Source organism: Ovis canadensis, chromosome 6, assembly GCF_042477335.2.
Source record: "Ovis canadensis isolate MfBH-ARS-UI-01 breed Bighorn chromosome 6, ARS-UI_OviCan_v2, whole genome shotgun sequence".
Taxonomy (NCBI): Eukaryota; Metazoa; Chordata; class Mammalia; order Artiodactyla; family Bovidae; genus Ovis; species Ovis canadensis.
In genome coordinates, this window is record NC_091250.1 from 104,082,784 (window position 1) to 104,098,972 (window position 16,189).

The 16,189-nt window shown below is 40.1% G+C and overlaps 1 protein-coding gene across 2 annotated transcripts in view; it reads right to left on the bottom strand.

Moving 5' to 3' along the window:
* Nucleotides 1–16,189, bottom strand: part of ADAMTS3 (ADAM metallopeptidase with thrombospondin type 1 motif 3) — a 293,355-nt gene that overhangs the window by 35,044 nt on the left and 242,122 nt on the right. For both annotated transcript variants that reach the window (XM_069594325.1, XM_069594324.1), the window contains exons 6-10: nt 6,292–6,375; nt 3,098–3,254; nt 2,132–2,237; nt 1,603–1,746; nt 840–972 (exon numbers count right to left, since the gene is read on the bottom strand). In XM_069594325.1, coding sequence (XP_069450426.1) covers nt 840–972; nt 1,603–1,746; nt 2,132–2,237; nt 3,098–3,254; nt 6,292–6,375 — 624 coding nt within the window. The remainder of the gene's footprint in view (nt 1–839; nt 973–1,602; nt 1,747–2,131; nt 2,238–3,097; nt 3,255–6,291; nt 6,376–16,189) is intronic.

Sequence of the window (16,189 nt, forward strand, 5' to 3'; positions counted from 1 at the left end):
GCTGGGTCTTCACTGCTGCACCAGCTTTTCCCTAGTTGTGATGCACAGGCTTCTCATCACGGTGGCTTCTCTTGCTGTAGGGCGAGGGGCCTAGGGTGCACAGGCTTCAGTAGTTGTGGCTCCCCGGCTCTACAGCAGAGGCTTAATAGATGTGGCGTGTGGGCTTAGTTGCTCCAAGGCATGTGGGGTTTTCTGGGACCAGGGATCGAATGCAAGTCTCTTGCATTGGCAGACAGATTCCTTAGCACTGAGCCACCAGGGAAACTCCGTCATAGCTTTCTTTTAAAATTAGTCCTCATTTCCAATCTGGGTTTTTTGTTCTCATTCCTATTACTTAATGCAGAAATTGTAATTTTTTTTTACAATATGGAGCCAGAGCTTTAGAATTCTCAGGTTAAAACATTAACGCAGGAAAACAGGAACTGACTGTATATTTTACAGGCAAACCAAATAGCTATGTATGTATATCTGCAAAGGCAGAATTTCAACAACAGATCAACTTCTTTCAATGAAATACATTTTTTCTTGCTCTAACACATAAAGCTTCCTCTAACATATAAAAAGCCCCATTTACCAGATGCGTGACTTAAGCAAGTTGCATAACCTCTGTAAGTCTTGGCTTTTTCATCTGTAAAATAAAAGTATACCAACTTCCTTCTAGCCTGTCAGAAGGATTAAATAAGATAGTATATATAGAGCACTTAGCTATTGCATGTAGAAACATAGCAAACACAAATCATTGGTTCATATTCTTGCACCAGTGAATCTGTAAAGGTCACCAAACAGGAGCTACGAAAATAGAGTTTAAGATGCAAAAATCCAAATTGACTGTAACGTACCGCAGTGCACATTTTATAACCAACTCCAAAGTCAAAACGACACTGCTCATCCATAGAATAATTGATTCCAGGAAGTTCTGGGAGTTTGGGCCAGTCATGTTCAAACGGGTCATCAAGGAGACAGTCATAGGAACTGGAGGAAGGAAAAAGGTGCATACAGCTAAATGTTCATTTTTTTTAAAATCATGTCTCAGTGAGAAAGTATTCTTAGGTTACATACTCTGGAATTTCATCAGATCATAAAGCAAGTTCATGAAAGCATATCTTTTAAGGATTTTGGTTTCAGCTCCATTTAGAAAAAGACCATTCATCTTTATTCTTCCCAGGAAAATAAGCCAAGCATACTCAAAAACACAGTAGAACTGTAACAACCTTGTTCATGTCCCTAGCTGAACCCCCATGGTATGGCAGGGCAGATCCTGTCACCCACCCTGTGGGGTACAGGTGGTATACCCTATGCAGGCATTGTGAGACCACCCTCTTATCATTCTCAAATCAACTTTTACCATTAATCAAAGATCCCACAGAGAATTTACTGAAAGGAAATCACAGTTAAAAATTCACTTCAAGGCTAGGCTTACGGCTTCAAATATTATAATCACATTATGGAATTACTGTGCCAAAAGCTAAGTCACAAGAAAATGTTTATCATGAACAGCAGTTTTCATTCACTGGGAATTCGGTTATGATCAATGTTCTAAGAGACAGTTTCACGCCTGTATTTCTACTGTAACGTTCTCATGACACAAAGAAGGAGACCTACTGTATGTATCTTTTCAGTTCTTGGCCGCTACACCGGGACCAGTGGTAACGATGAAACGCAGCTTGCACCAAGGGGGCCATAACACTTCCCATAGCCGTCTCATCACCGCACCTGTTGCCCTGTCCATCGTGTTCCATCCCCAACCTAGAACACAGAGCGAGACCTCGCTGGAAAGAATCAACATAGGGACCACGGCTTTGGCATAATTTCTGTTTTGAAATGTACAGGGAAATAGGTATTTTTTTAAGCTAACAAGGCTTTTGTGGAGGAGTCACAGACACTGTGAAACTGGGAGCCATCTGGCAGAAATGCCTTTCTTGTTCTATAGCTCACGAGTGTCTCTGCAAGCCAGTCACTCATTTGGTTTCAGTGCATGACCTCTCCACTCTTTTCAGCTCCTCAAACTTGGCAAGAGGGTGAGAGTTGCACGCTGGCATGTGCTCTGCCCGAAATATGAACAATACTGAGAGAGGCAGAAAGAAAAGACCTTGTTTTTTTCCCCACTCTGTAGCTGTCAACAGTGACTTACACATGGCCAGTTTCATGTGCTACTACAAAGGCAGATGAAAAACCATCCTCGTGATTCAGGGTACAGCTTCTCACTGGGTGACACATGCCTGTGACTGGAGCATATCCTGTAGAGAATAACAATTACTTTTATTTTCATTTTATGAGAAAACCCATTAAGAATTACTACTGGACCTTTGCCGAGGGAAAAAGAAAAAAGCTTTTCAGGAAACAGAGGCCGTATTATTTAACTGCTAGCATCATGCCACATTCTCTTGGGAAAGCCACAGGTAACGGGCTCTGAAAGGATCACTAGGTCTGCAATTTTCTCCTCTCCTAAGGGAAGGAACTGCCTGGGGTTACCATTCTGCTCTGCCCACCAACTAAGCCCTACCTTTCTGCTGTGGTGACTGTTCCTTCAAATCATGGTACTGATGAAGGGACCCAGAGATTCCATCAACGTTGAAAACAAAGTGGTCAGTCTAATTTTTTATTTTTTAAAGTCTACATCAGAGTTTATTAGATAGATAGACGAAAGCTGACTTTGGAAGAAAGTTCTTCGGCAACAGACGTTTCCCATAGCACCTTCTTTCCCCTTCCAAACACTCAGTGGAAATCGCACTGCATTTAATAGCAGCCCCTCTGTACCCCAAATGTACACCTATTATTGCAAAGGAGAGAATAATATGTCATGGTATTTAGGTGGCATTTAACATTATGAATTCCACAGAAGTCACTGAACACAACAGAAAGCAAACGTATGCTTGGCCGAGGCAAAGATGAAAGTGATGGTGGAAACGCGAACTTGTGAACAGACTCCCTGATTCAGGATTGCTCTTTTTTTTAAGATTTAAACAATTTTTATTTTATGTTGTAGAACAGTTGATATATACTGTTGTGTTAGTTCCAAGTGTACAGCAAAGTGATTCAGTTATAATTTTGAAAAGTCATGCCCTTAAATTTTTCTGCTACATAGTAATGGAAATACCTTGCATTCCAGCAGGTCCGAAGTCTTGCCTGGTTAAGAAAATTGCGTGATCATGGTGTTCAGAGTGATTGGGATCAGATTTTTGTTGTTGGCAAGCCCAGCGACACACATTCTCCAGGCTCCTGGATGGATTTCCCCTTTCTATGAGGCTGATGGACTAGAAGAAAACAATATGTTAAAGACATACATAATATTAATATTTTCCCAAAGGCTTCATTGGATAACTTTCTGAAATTAACATGAGATTACAGTAATTAAATAATGTACAATAATATTATTGGGGGCTTGTTTAGATAACTAATCTCATTTAGAAACTCTAAATGCACCTAAGGGATGGATACCTTTATGATAATCAACATTATCTGTGTGAAAGGTGGCTGACACCATTAACTGAAATACGGGATGATGAATTTTTTTGCTACTGTGAAGCAACTCAGTATTAATCAACTGTGTAAAAAAATCTTGATAAATATTAAGAACAATAACAGAAGAATCTATCTTAATCTATCAAATATTTGGGACTTTTTCTCTAGAAATGTTGAAGCCAAAGATCTTCAGTTTCTTTCTTTTTCTTTTTTTTTTTTTGCTTCAAACTTCATCAAAGCTGGTTTATATAATTTGAGGAGCCGTCAAATTATATAAACCTAACACTGAAAAAAATAACTATCCTTTATTTTAACCTCACAGCAATGAAGAGATGGGGCACTCATATCCTGCTGTTTCAAGAAATGGAGTGGCATTCCTGAGAACCCTGCTGTGCATCTGTGCATGCGTGCTCAGTCATGTCCAACTTTCTGCAACCCTGTGGACTGTAGCCCAGCAGGCTCCTCTGTCCATGGGATTCTCCAGACAAGAATACTGGAGTGCATTGCCATTTCCTTCTCTAGAGCATCTTCCCGACCCAGGGTTAAGCCCATGTCTCCTGCATCTCCTGCATTGCAGGCGGATTCTTTATCACTTGAGCCATTGGGGAATGCAGTTACTATCACATTATCGTCAGTTCAGTTCAGTTCAGTCGCTCAGTCGTGTCTGACTCTTTGCAACCCCATGAATCACAGCACTCCAGGCCTCCCTGTCCATCACCAACTCCCGGAGTTCACTCAGACTCACGTCCATCGAGTCAGTGATGCCATCCAGCCATCTCATCCTCGGTCGTCCCCTTCTTCTTCTGCCCCCAATCCCTCCCAGCATCAAAGTCTTTTCCAATGAGTCAACTCTTCGCATGAGGTGACCAAAGTCTGGAGTTTCAGCTTTAGCATCATTCCTTCCAAAGAAATCCCAGGGTTGATATCCTTCAGAATGGACTGGTTGGATCTCCTTGCAGTCCAAGGGACTCTCAAGAGTCTTCTCCAACACCACAGTTCAAAAGCATCAATTACTCTCACATCCATACATGACCACAGGAAAAACCATAGCCTTGACTAGATGGACCTTAGTCGGCAAAGTAATGTCTCTGCTTTTGAATATGCTATCTAGGTTGGTCATAACTTTTCTCCCAAGGAGTAAGAGTCTTTTAATTTCATGGCTGCAATCACCATCTGCAGTGATTTTGGAGCCCCCCAAAATAAAGTCTGACACTGTTTCCACTGTTTCTCCATTTATTTCCCATGGAGTGATGGGACCGGATGCCATGATCTTCATTTTCTGAATGTTGAGCTTTAAGTCAACTTTTTAACTCTCCTCTTTCACTTTCATCAAGAGGCTTTTTAGTTCCTCTTCACTTTCTGCCATAAGGGTGGTGTCATCTGCATATCTGAGGTTATTGATATTTCTCCCAGCAATCTTGATTCCAGCTTGTGTTTCTTCCAGTCCATATCATCAGGAGATAAAAGTTCAAAGCAAGTTCTGAAGGAACAAGAAACTAAATTTGGAACCTCAAATTAGTTCTTATTTGGCTGACTGGCTGAGAGTTTTGTTACATTTCAGCAGGTGGTTTTACCAGTGTTTACATTCTTAATAAAAAAGTTTGGTTTGTTATATGTTGATCACATACTTCTCCAAATAAATGATTTCACAACCAACTGAAGGCTCTTGACATCTCCAGCTGGAGTTGACTTGCCTTCAGTGCTGGAGACACAAAGTAGGTCAGGTTTGTGGGGGAACTAAAGATCAATGACACCCATTCACCAGAAATGGTAAGTTTTCATATATAATACAATGCAAACACATGGACTTTTCCCCCGTTCTTGCTAAATGCATATTTCATCAGTGTTCCATAATCAGGAGGATTAACTGTGGGAGGGGGACATTTAATTTTAAACATCAAGAAAGCTGCCAAGTTAGTCTCTTCCCCTATGTTTTCTCTTCAAAGGGAGAGACTATTTCGTCCATTCCATTATTTCCAAGGACAGGTATCCAACTAGTGCCATTTTAAAGCCAGCTAAAGTTACACTACATAAAAATGCCTATTGTATGTATTCTGACCCAACACTTCATTTTCAAGATTATAAGATTAATGCCCTTTAAAAAAAATTCACTGTATGCTTCGTTTTTATTAATTGGAAAGATGTGAAACATTCCTTTTAAGAAATCATGAGAGAGTAAGGCTCTCTATTATTTTGTTAATCCGCCTGTAATGTAGGACACCTGGGTTCGATCCCTGGCTTGGGAAGATCCCCTGGAGAAGGGAACGGCTACCCACTCCAGTTTTCTGGCCTGGAGAATTCCATGGACTGTATAGTCCATGGGGTCACAAGGAGTTGGACATGACTGACTTTCACAGCCTGACACACACACATATATTTGAAGCTCCTAGAAAGCATCTGACACAGAGCAGGCACTCAACATACGTGTTTTGGATTTAAAAAATCAATGATAAATTTAACGCTGGTGGTGGTTGTTCAGTTGAAAAGTTGTGTCTGACTCATTGCGACCCCACAAACTATAGCACACCAGACTTCCCTGTCCTTCACAATTAAGGAAATCCTCTTTTTCCATTATGTTGTCATACCTAAAATCAGGATAATTATCTTCAACTCCATTAGACAGAGGTAAACACATCAGATGACACCAGCACAAAAATCACTCATTATCTACTCTAAGTTAGAGATCTCCATTCATTGGGGCAGTTTTCTCTTCTCAATTCAGAGCAACTGGGGTCTACATGAGACGTATCCACTATAGCCTCAGTAGACTAATCTGTTTGCTCACCCACTCTTTGATGCTCACAGCTCACATACAGTAAGACACTTTACCTTTGTATAACCCAGCATTATCATGCGCACCAGGACCACATTTATATGCACTCCCAGGGACTCATCGTGGTAAATTTCATTCACCTGGAAACAAAGGAGATAATTACTAGAGGAAAGGCCACACAAAGAACTTTAGGAGATGGACACTTGAGGAAATGGCTCTGTAATCCCAAATACAGGAGACGTCACTTTTTTTTCTAGTTTAAACTGATATCTGAAATGAAATAATTTACTTTTAACTTTGGAATGATTCCTGGCTATGTGAATTACTGATACTATAAACCCTGTAGTATCATGAATATAGAAACTAGGCTGTAAAAGGGCTTCATTAAAATATTAGAGTGTTAAGAATACATATGTACTATGATCCACAGATAAAATTCATCAAAAGTAATCACATTTAAGAATCTGCCTTCCAATGCAGTAGAGTTGAGTTTGATCCCTGGTCAGGAAGATCTGCTAGAGAAGGGACAGGCTAACCACTCCAGTATTCCACTCCAGTATTCTTGAGCTTCCCTTGTGGTTCAGCTGGTAAAGAATCCACCTGCAATGTGGGAGACCTGGGTTTGATCTCTGGGTTGGGAAGATCCACTACAGAAGGGAAAGGCTACCCACTCCAGTATTCTGGCCTGGAGAATTCCACAGACTGTAGAGTCTGCGGGGTCACAGAGTTGGACGCGACTGAGCTACTTTCACTTCGCTTCGGGAAGATCCCACATGCCATGGGACAACTAAGCCCGTGAGCTTTGACTACTGAACCCCAAGTGCTCTAGGGCCCATGCTTCAAAACAAGAGAAGCCACTGCAATGAGAAACCTGTGCACCACAACTAGAACATAGCCCCTGCTCGCCACCACTCAAGAAAGCCCGCCTGCAGCAATGAACACCCAGGACAGCCGAAAAATAAACAAACAGAAGCTTTAGCAAGACCACGATTCAGGTGAAGCATCTGCCAGCATGAGGGATGGCAACCTGTGAAGATAAAGAGCAAGCGCGTCCTTCAGGGTGCCTCTGTTTCCACCAGGGCCGCTCCCTCTTGTTAGGGAAGCTGCTGTGCAGGAGCTGTGGCGGTACCTGTGGGCCAGTAACTGGGTGGTGCTCCCAATGCCTCTTCCACCCCAAGAATGGGGCATCTGAGGCAATGATTATTTAGAAGTCTTACAGTAAAGAAATCCTTCCACATTTGGATTACTAAGATGACTGTTCAAGTACATATAATATCAGTCCTGGGTAAACCTCAGAGGGGTAAAGTTGAGTCATTGCTCTTGATTTAATTTTAAATGTTAAATTAAAATTTCTACAGGTAATCTGGTATACTTTAAAACCATAGATATTAGAACTTACACAACCTCAGGGGTCACAGTCCAACAGATTTTTATAGATGAGGAAGATGAAGACCATAGAGATTAATTAACCTGCAGAAACAGTCAATTATTGACAGTCTAAAAAGACTTCTGGCTTCCCTGAAGGCTCAGCAGTAAAGAATCTGCCTGCAACATAAGAGACACAGGAGATGTGGGTTTGACCCCTGGGTCTGAAAGATCCCCTGGAGGAGGAAATGCCAACCCACTCCAGTATTCCTGTCTGAAAAATCCCATGGACAGAGGAGCCTGGTGGGGTATATTCCAATGGGTCGAAAAGAGTCGGACACAACTGAACATGTACGACCATGCAGAAGAGCGAAGTGACTTCTATTTTCTGGTTATGCTAGTGCAAAATTGGTGTGAATAAAAATTGCTAGTAAGTTGGAAATGCTAATGGTGCCTTTATCTGGCTACATTTCAAAGTTCTTAGCTGTTCTCAGGAACAGGGAACCAACATTTGTCATAATAACTGAAAGAGGGATGGAAAATGAACCTCAATTCAACTCAAGACCCAGGAGGTTTGGACAGAAGGCACAGAGGGAAGATAGGCAAAATCTCATAGAGGGAAGCCTTAAAAAGAAATATAACTCAAGGATAATAGAATGCTCTAAAAAAAAGAAATGTATGGATTTCTAATTATACTGACCAAGACACAGACCAAGAAATTTCAAATGAAAAGTTTCAGGAATATAATCGGACTACACAGAACACCATAAATATCAAAGTGTTAAATGTAGGTTGAAGGTAAGTAAGTAAAGACGCTCAGTCATGTCTGACTCTTTGCGACCCCACGGACTGTAGGCCGCCAGGCTCCTCTGTCCATGGGATTTTCCAGGCAACAATATTGGAGTGTGTTGCCATTCCCTTCTCCAGGGGAACTTTCTGACCCAGGGATCAAATCTAGGTCTTCTGCATTACAGGTAGGTTCTCTACCATCTGAACCACCAGGGAAACCCATGTATACACAGATATACATTTACAAACTCACAAGACACACACACACGTACAATGGTAAGACCCAACTTAACTACTATTCAAGGTAAGCCAGAGTGAAAACAATCGGTAATTCACTCTTGCATTGCACAAGTATGCAGGCTGGTAGCACATGCCCAAGCAATTCAACTACAGGCCATTGTAAATCTGTAGCATTGAGTTCATTTTGTCTGTTCTGTCTGATGAAAGAGATGTATACAAATGGGAGGGCTTCCCTGGTGGCTCAGGGGTAAAGAATTTGTCTGCCAATGCTGGAGATGAGGATTTGATCCCTGGATTGGGAAGATCCCCTAGAGAAGGACATAGCAACCCACCCATTCTTACCTGGGAAATCCCATGGTCAGAGGAGCCTGGCCAGCTTCAGTCCAGGCGGTAACAAAGAGTAGACACAACTTAGAGACTAAACAACAATAGCAACAATACAAACAGGAATGTAACCAGAGTCCTCTAAGCAAGGAGCCTAGAAATGGGCCGCATAAAACATGGTGGGAGAGGTGTGGTGGCTTAGAGCCTGACACAACCCACTAATAGTCTCAGTTGACATCTTTCTTGACATCTCAGAAAGCTTCATCTTTCTGAGTCTCAGTCAAATGGACAGAATAATACTATCTCATATGATTGGGGTAAGAATTGAAAGATTTAATTTATGCACATAACAGCTCAAAAATTTTAAGAGTGAGGAGAAAAGTACATTAAAGCACGTAAGAGTATAGGAAGTAGAAAAGAAAACCTAAAGAAAAGGAAAATAGCCACCATATGGAAAAAGGGTTCAGTTTGCTCTGAATGTCTACGGCAAATAAAACTAAAACCATGGGTTCACTGTTAAAGGGGGAGATTTCAGGTCAATATAAGGAGAACTGAATGCTGGCCCCAAAACTGTAATTTCTTATGACCCTTTTGGCCATGGGTAGATTCTGTTATCTTACTCCATATCTCATAATGCCTAACTGAGGACTGAATGCTCCTCTTCTTCAGGATTATCTGATAAGAAATATCTAGCATAATAATTCCAATACAAGTAAATGTCTGAAGCCAGGCCTGTCATCGACAGAAACTCATGGACATTCCAAGAGACTTCTCATAAGGCAGTTGTTCTGAATTAGCATAAAGGCTTCACACACAAAGTTTTAACATGTTCTTAGTGTGTGCTTAGTCATTCAGTTGTGTCCAACTCTTTGTGATCCCCACACTGGAGTGGGTTGCCATTTCCTTCTCCAGGGGATCTTCCCAACAGAGGGATTAAACCCACATCTTCTGTGTCTCCGGCATTTCAGGCGAATTCTTTACCACTGAGCCACTGGGGATGTCTTGCTGCAGCTGCTGCTGCTGAGTCACTTCAGTCGTGTCCGACTCTGCGCGACCCCATAGACGGCAGCCCACCAGGCTCCCCCGTCCCTGAGATTCTCCAGGCAAGAACACTGGAGTGGGTTGCCATGTCCTTCTCCAACGCATGAAAGTGAAAAGTGAAAGTGAAGTCGCTCAGTCATGTCCGACTCCTATCGACCCTATGGACTGCAGCCTACCTGGCTCCTCCGTCCATGGGATTTGCCAGGCAAGAGTACTGGAGTGGGTTGCCATTGCCTTCTCCTAACATGTACTTAATGTATCAATAATTGAAATGTAAATGCGTTTAATGTAAAAGATGTTGAAATTAATGTTAGTGAGTTTACAAAATCGGGGAACAATATAATTTTAAACTAAAGAAAAACAGATTAAAAGAACTAAATTAATTTCTGGAGGAGAAGTGATGCAGGGAAGGGAGGGCCTTACAACCATGGCTGAATAGTAGTGACAGTGATACTTTTAAATGCTATGGGAGACTTTTATGTCAGAAAACTATTAGACTCATAAAATAAATGAAAGGTGGCAATTATAACAAATAGCTTGTGATATCTGAGTTAGTATAATGTACATATGAAAAATGAAAGCGAAAGTCATTCAGTCGTATCCAACTCGATTAGGCTTCTCGGCCCATGGAATTCTCCAGGCAAGCACACTGGAGTGGGTTGCTGTGCCCTCCTCCGCGGGACCTTCCCAACCCAGGAATTGAACTCAGGTCTCCTGCATTTCAGGAGGACTCTTTATCATCTTGAAACACCGGGGAAACTCATAACATACATATAATCACCCTAAACTAGTAAATTCATTTTTGTTTGGTAAATTTAAAAGTCAGCACAGCACTGAGAAATATAAAGGACACAATTCATGTTCTCAATAGCAATGTTATATTATAAAATGATGAAATAAAAAGGCACTTTTTAAAAGGTTAAATTTACCATTCACCAAAAGAAAAGTAGTATTTAACAATAGTCCCTATTATGCCAGACTAGTAAGTTAACAGAGTACCCCAGTAGAAATCAAGATCAGTTTTGGAATGTTCCAAGTTGGCACAAATTTGTGAAACTGTCTCAGAATATAGCATGGATAGAGATAACCAAATATAAGGCAATACATAAGATAAAATATTCTTTCAATGTGGCAAATCAACAAATATTAGGTGTCTCTATTGTACAAAGCACTGGATATCATTTATTATTTTGCCTCTCAAGGTTCAAAAAGTTGCTTGCTTCCCATTACTGAATTTTAAAATGTACCTAATCAATAACAGGATGTAAAGTTTTTTAGGCTCTGAGACACACAGGATATGATAAGAGTTGCAGAAATAATCAGCATCACAGAATTAAATATGTTCTAAGACTTGAATTCTAGTCCCAAATCTGCCCCCAACAAACTGAATGACTTTGGGTTGGTCACTTAACATCTCTGAGCCTCTGTTTTCTCACTGGCAAATTATAATCATACTTGCTCTTTTTGCTTCACACAGCTGCTGTTCAAATCAAACAAAATGCCACAAACTGCCCTCAGCAAAATAAAAGGCACATGAGAACACTTCTACCTATCCATACCAAAAGTGTTAAAGGCTTATGAACATATTTTCCAATCTATCCGAAAAGAGCAAGGAAAAACAAACAAAAAGAAAAACAAAAAAATAAACAAACAAAAAACATAACTCTCCGCATCTTAGTTTTCACTGAAAAGGATTTGAAAAATCTTGTACTGTAAATTTATTTACTCTCAATAGAATAATAATAGAATCAAAGGTACAGTTTAAATTACAAAAAAAAAAAAGGGGAAAAATTTAATAATTTTATTTTTCAAAAATACTTTTTCCAGCAGAGGGCATTACGCACATGTTAGAGGCGGGTGGAGTGGCTGTGTTAAACACCTGAATGTACTTATACAACACTGGGTATGTTTGCCTTTTGTATATTTACACATAAATAAAATAAGCTCCTTAAAATGAAATAGGAATTTTAAAATACTCTAACCTGAGGAAAACACTGAGTGACTGGACTCTTAAAAACAAAATAAATATTGACGACATATTTATGTAGATTGTTTTTCAGCGTCATCTGATTAACACATTATATGAGAGGTACGAAGAAACTTAGGATTTGGGTATAAATTAATCATGAGTTTTAACAACCAATAAATGATATACAGAAAGAAATAAACAGATCATACTGAATTAAAATTGTGGATATGTTAAGATGAATGAAAATAATAATTTTTAAGAAAGCATTTTTATAACACTTAGTGACAAGGAAAGCTACTTTTTCCTAATTTAAAGCAGAATCAAGAACACAAAAAGCCAGCATTAACACAGAGCTTTCCAAGTTCCAGACACGGTTTTAAATACTTTACCTATGTTAATCAAGTAACGCATAATCTTTGAAACAACTTTAAAGATATCATTATCTCCATTTTACATCAAACAAAATTGAGGCCCAGAGAGGTTAAGTACTTTGCCCGAGGTCACACAGCTAGTACACAGAGTAAAGGATGTACACCTAGGCAGTCTGGCTCCAGAGTCAGTAGTTTTTACCAACTCGCTACACTTCTACACACCTGCAGACCACACCACTGTCGCGATGCAAAACAAATCTAATTTTAGAATAATCATTACCCCTGTGCTTAAGAAAGTGATCTGTAAGCATACTGATAAAGATAACTCAAAAAAACTTTACTTCTTTTCCATAATTTTCCTTCGTGTAAATTTTAAGGAAATGAATTAATTGGACTTGGGTTTGGGTGAACTCCGAAGTTGGTGATGCACAGGGAGGCCTGGCGTGCTGCGGTTCATGGGGTCACAAAGAGTTGGACACAACTGAGCGACTGAACTGAAGAATTCATTAGATTTGAAATTGACTCCAAATAAGGATTTCTTGATAGTCAATATAATCTAAAAATATATTGGGAAAAAATGAAAAGGAGCTAGAGCAAATCACTGGAAAAAACTGAATAGGAAAAGAAAAGATAGGGCTGAAATTTATAACCAATGTTTGGGGTTGTAAGCAAAGCATTAAACATAAACATTCTAAGAAGTCATATATCAGATATTACATAAGGCAAATCAAAGTTTATCGATGCAAAACTGAATATCCTGCCACCATGTCAGGCAACCTAAGGAGCACAGGTGGATTTTCTATAAGGTCATCAGGGTTGAGACCAGAATATTTATTAAATTACCTGAAAAATGGGGTAAATAGGATATTAACTTTTAAGTAACCGTAAATTGGAAGGGATTGCCAATGTGAAGGGGGGGAAAGGTAATGATTTTTGGAATAGTTGATTTACTTGATTAATTAAATCAAGTATTCCTTTCCTTAAGAGGAAAATTCCTTCCAGGTTTGTTCCTTGACAGGACAGTTTCTCCCAGGACATTTCCCAGGACATTTCCCAGGGTATTCTGACCTGCTTTGTCTGACTAGCTGATGAACAGCTTTGTCTGCCTTTGACCAAAAAAAAAACAAAACAAACCACTCATATTTCTTTAGGACGGACGGATGAGGTCTTGAAAGGCCATATTGCTCAGTGCTTAAGGGTATGGGCTCCACAGTCAAACTGCCTGGGTTTGCTCTATGTGACCTTGGGCATCTTGTTTGTCTCTGTGCTTCAGTCTTCTCATCTGTAAAATGGGATAATTACACTACTATCCTTATAGGATTGCTGAGAGGGATAAAGGAGGTCACATACGTACAGTGCTTAAAGGTGCCTGGGCCTTGCAAATATAAAAACAAAAATTGTTAGCCAGCATTAGTAACATTATATAGAAGCAAATAAATGGTATACATGTATAATTTTTTTAAAGAGACTTTTTGTTAACTAAAAGCAAAGAAGTAATGACAGGACAGCCTCAGTGACTTTGGCTGGACATAAACAAATCCTATAGTAGATTGGGAAAATATATTACTCTATCCACAGCCATACCTTGTTGAGCAAAAACTTCCAAACACATATCTGCTTAGATTTGCAGTCCTGTCCTCTATATTTTTACTCAGGGTGTAGCTGTCTCCTAACCTGTCAACTCCTTTCCCCTCACTTCCAATTTCAGAATAATAATGACTACTTTTTAAAAAAATTGAAATATAGTAATTTAAAATGTTGTATTAGTTTCAGGTGTATAGCAAGGTTGACTCAGTTATACTCTTTATTTCATATTCTTTTCCATTATGGGTTATTATAAGATATTGAATATAGTTCCCTGCACCGGACGGTAGGTCCTTGTTGACTATTTATTTTATATACAGTAGCACTATAGGTAAAGAACTCGCTTGCCGATGCAGGAGATATAAGAGATGCAGGTTCGATCCCTGGGTCAGGAAAATGCCCTGGAGAAGGAAATGGTAACCCACTTTAGTATTCTTGCCTGGAGAATCCTATGGACAGAGGAGCCTGGTGGGCCACGGGCCATAGGGGTGCAAGGAGTCGCACACAACTGAGGCAAATTAGCATGATTAGCACGTGTATCTCTTAATCTCAAACCTCTAATTTCCCCCTCCCCTAATAACTACCTTTTATGACTAGTCTCATCTAATATTTAGTGAACTGAATTGTGCCTAAGGGTACTAGGGGTCGGGAACTGATTGACAAATGAGTTTAAGTCTCTGCTCTTACTACTGTTGTTTGATTGCTAAGTCGTGTCCAATTCTTTTGCAGCCCTATAGACTGTAGCCCACCAGACTCCTCTGCCCAAGGGATTTCCTAGGCAAGAATAATGGAGTGAGTTGCCATTTCCTTCTCCAGGGGATCTTTCTGGCCCAGAGATCGAACCTGAGTCTCCTGCATTGGCAGGCAGGTTCTTTACCGCTGAGTCTCCAGGGAACGCTGCTCTTACCATGAATACATTCTAATAGGTAAAACAGGCACTAAGCATGGAAAATATAAATCATCACAAAAAGACATGCAGACGAGGTCATTTCGGACGGGAAAGGGTGCTCTGAAGAAAATCTGAGTGATGAGCTAGAGGATAAGAGAGAGAGGAAGAAGCTCCCTGAAGCTGTGGGATTCAGAGCGTGAAGACCCATTTGGACAAGAAGAAAATAGGCAGTTGCCTCTCTGGGGAACAAGTGATCCAGGAAAAAGGGAGGAGCTGGTATAAAAGCTCAACCTCTGTTATCATGAATCTCAAACACTACGAAGGGGACATCGTGATATATAAAAAAGAGACTGAGACCCAGAGAAGTTATGCAATTTGTGCCCCAAATGATTAGCACAGCTACAAATCCAATAAGTCTATATGACACCAATGTCTGTTCTCTGTTATAACCATCTTGCCTGTTTATTTCTTCCTGTCATAGTGGAAGTGCTAAGTTTCCTTCCTTTAGGCTCTCTCACACTTCCTTAGGGCTCTTCCCTGGTGGCTCAGATAGTAAAGCATCTGCCTACAATGTGGGAGACCTGGATTCAATCCCTGGGTTGGGAAGATCTCCTGGAGAAGGAAATGGCAACCCACTCCAGTCCTCTTGCCTGGAAAATCCTATGGAAAGAGGAGCTTGGTAGGCTACCGTCCATGGGGTCACAAAGAGTCGGACATGACTGAGTGACTTCTCCCACTCACTCACACCTCCTTAAACATATTTATTTGCTCCAAAAAATCAATGCCATTTTTTGTATTCAATCGCTCCCCTTCTTGAGGTTCTTTTCCCTCTTTTACTAATATTCCCAATTTTCCTTCATTATGAAAAAATAAAGCCCCCTATAATATTTTGTAGCATTTAGTACTGTTTATCACTACATTCATCAATGATATTATTCAAATTCATCAATGATATTCAAGTTATTTAGCTATATTTTAATAATTGCTCCTTTTCCACTGGCTCACCCACACACGTCAGTGTGTCTCAATGTTTTGTTTTTGATCTTCTTTTCACATACTTCCTCTGCAATATTTCATCCACTGCTGTTTCTTCAACCAATTTCTATAGACTGATGAATCCCAAGTATCTCACACTGAATCACCTCTCTTAGGCTTCACAGTCATCTGTTCAGCTCTAGTAAGAGATCTATCTATTTGGAAATACATTAATATATCTCAAAGTATACTCACCCTCTCCTGTTCTTCTCTCTGAGTATTCTATCACAGTTAAATATGAAACCATCTTTAAAAAAAATTATTTATTTTTGGCCATACTGAGTGGCATGTGGGATCTTAGTTCCCCAAACCAGAGATCAAATCCACACCTGCTGCATTGGAAGTGT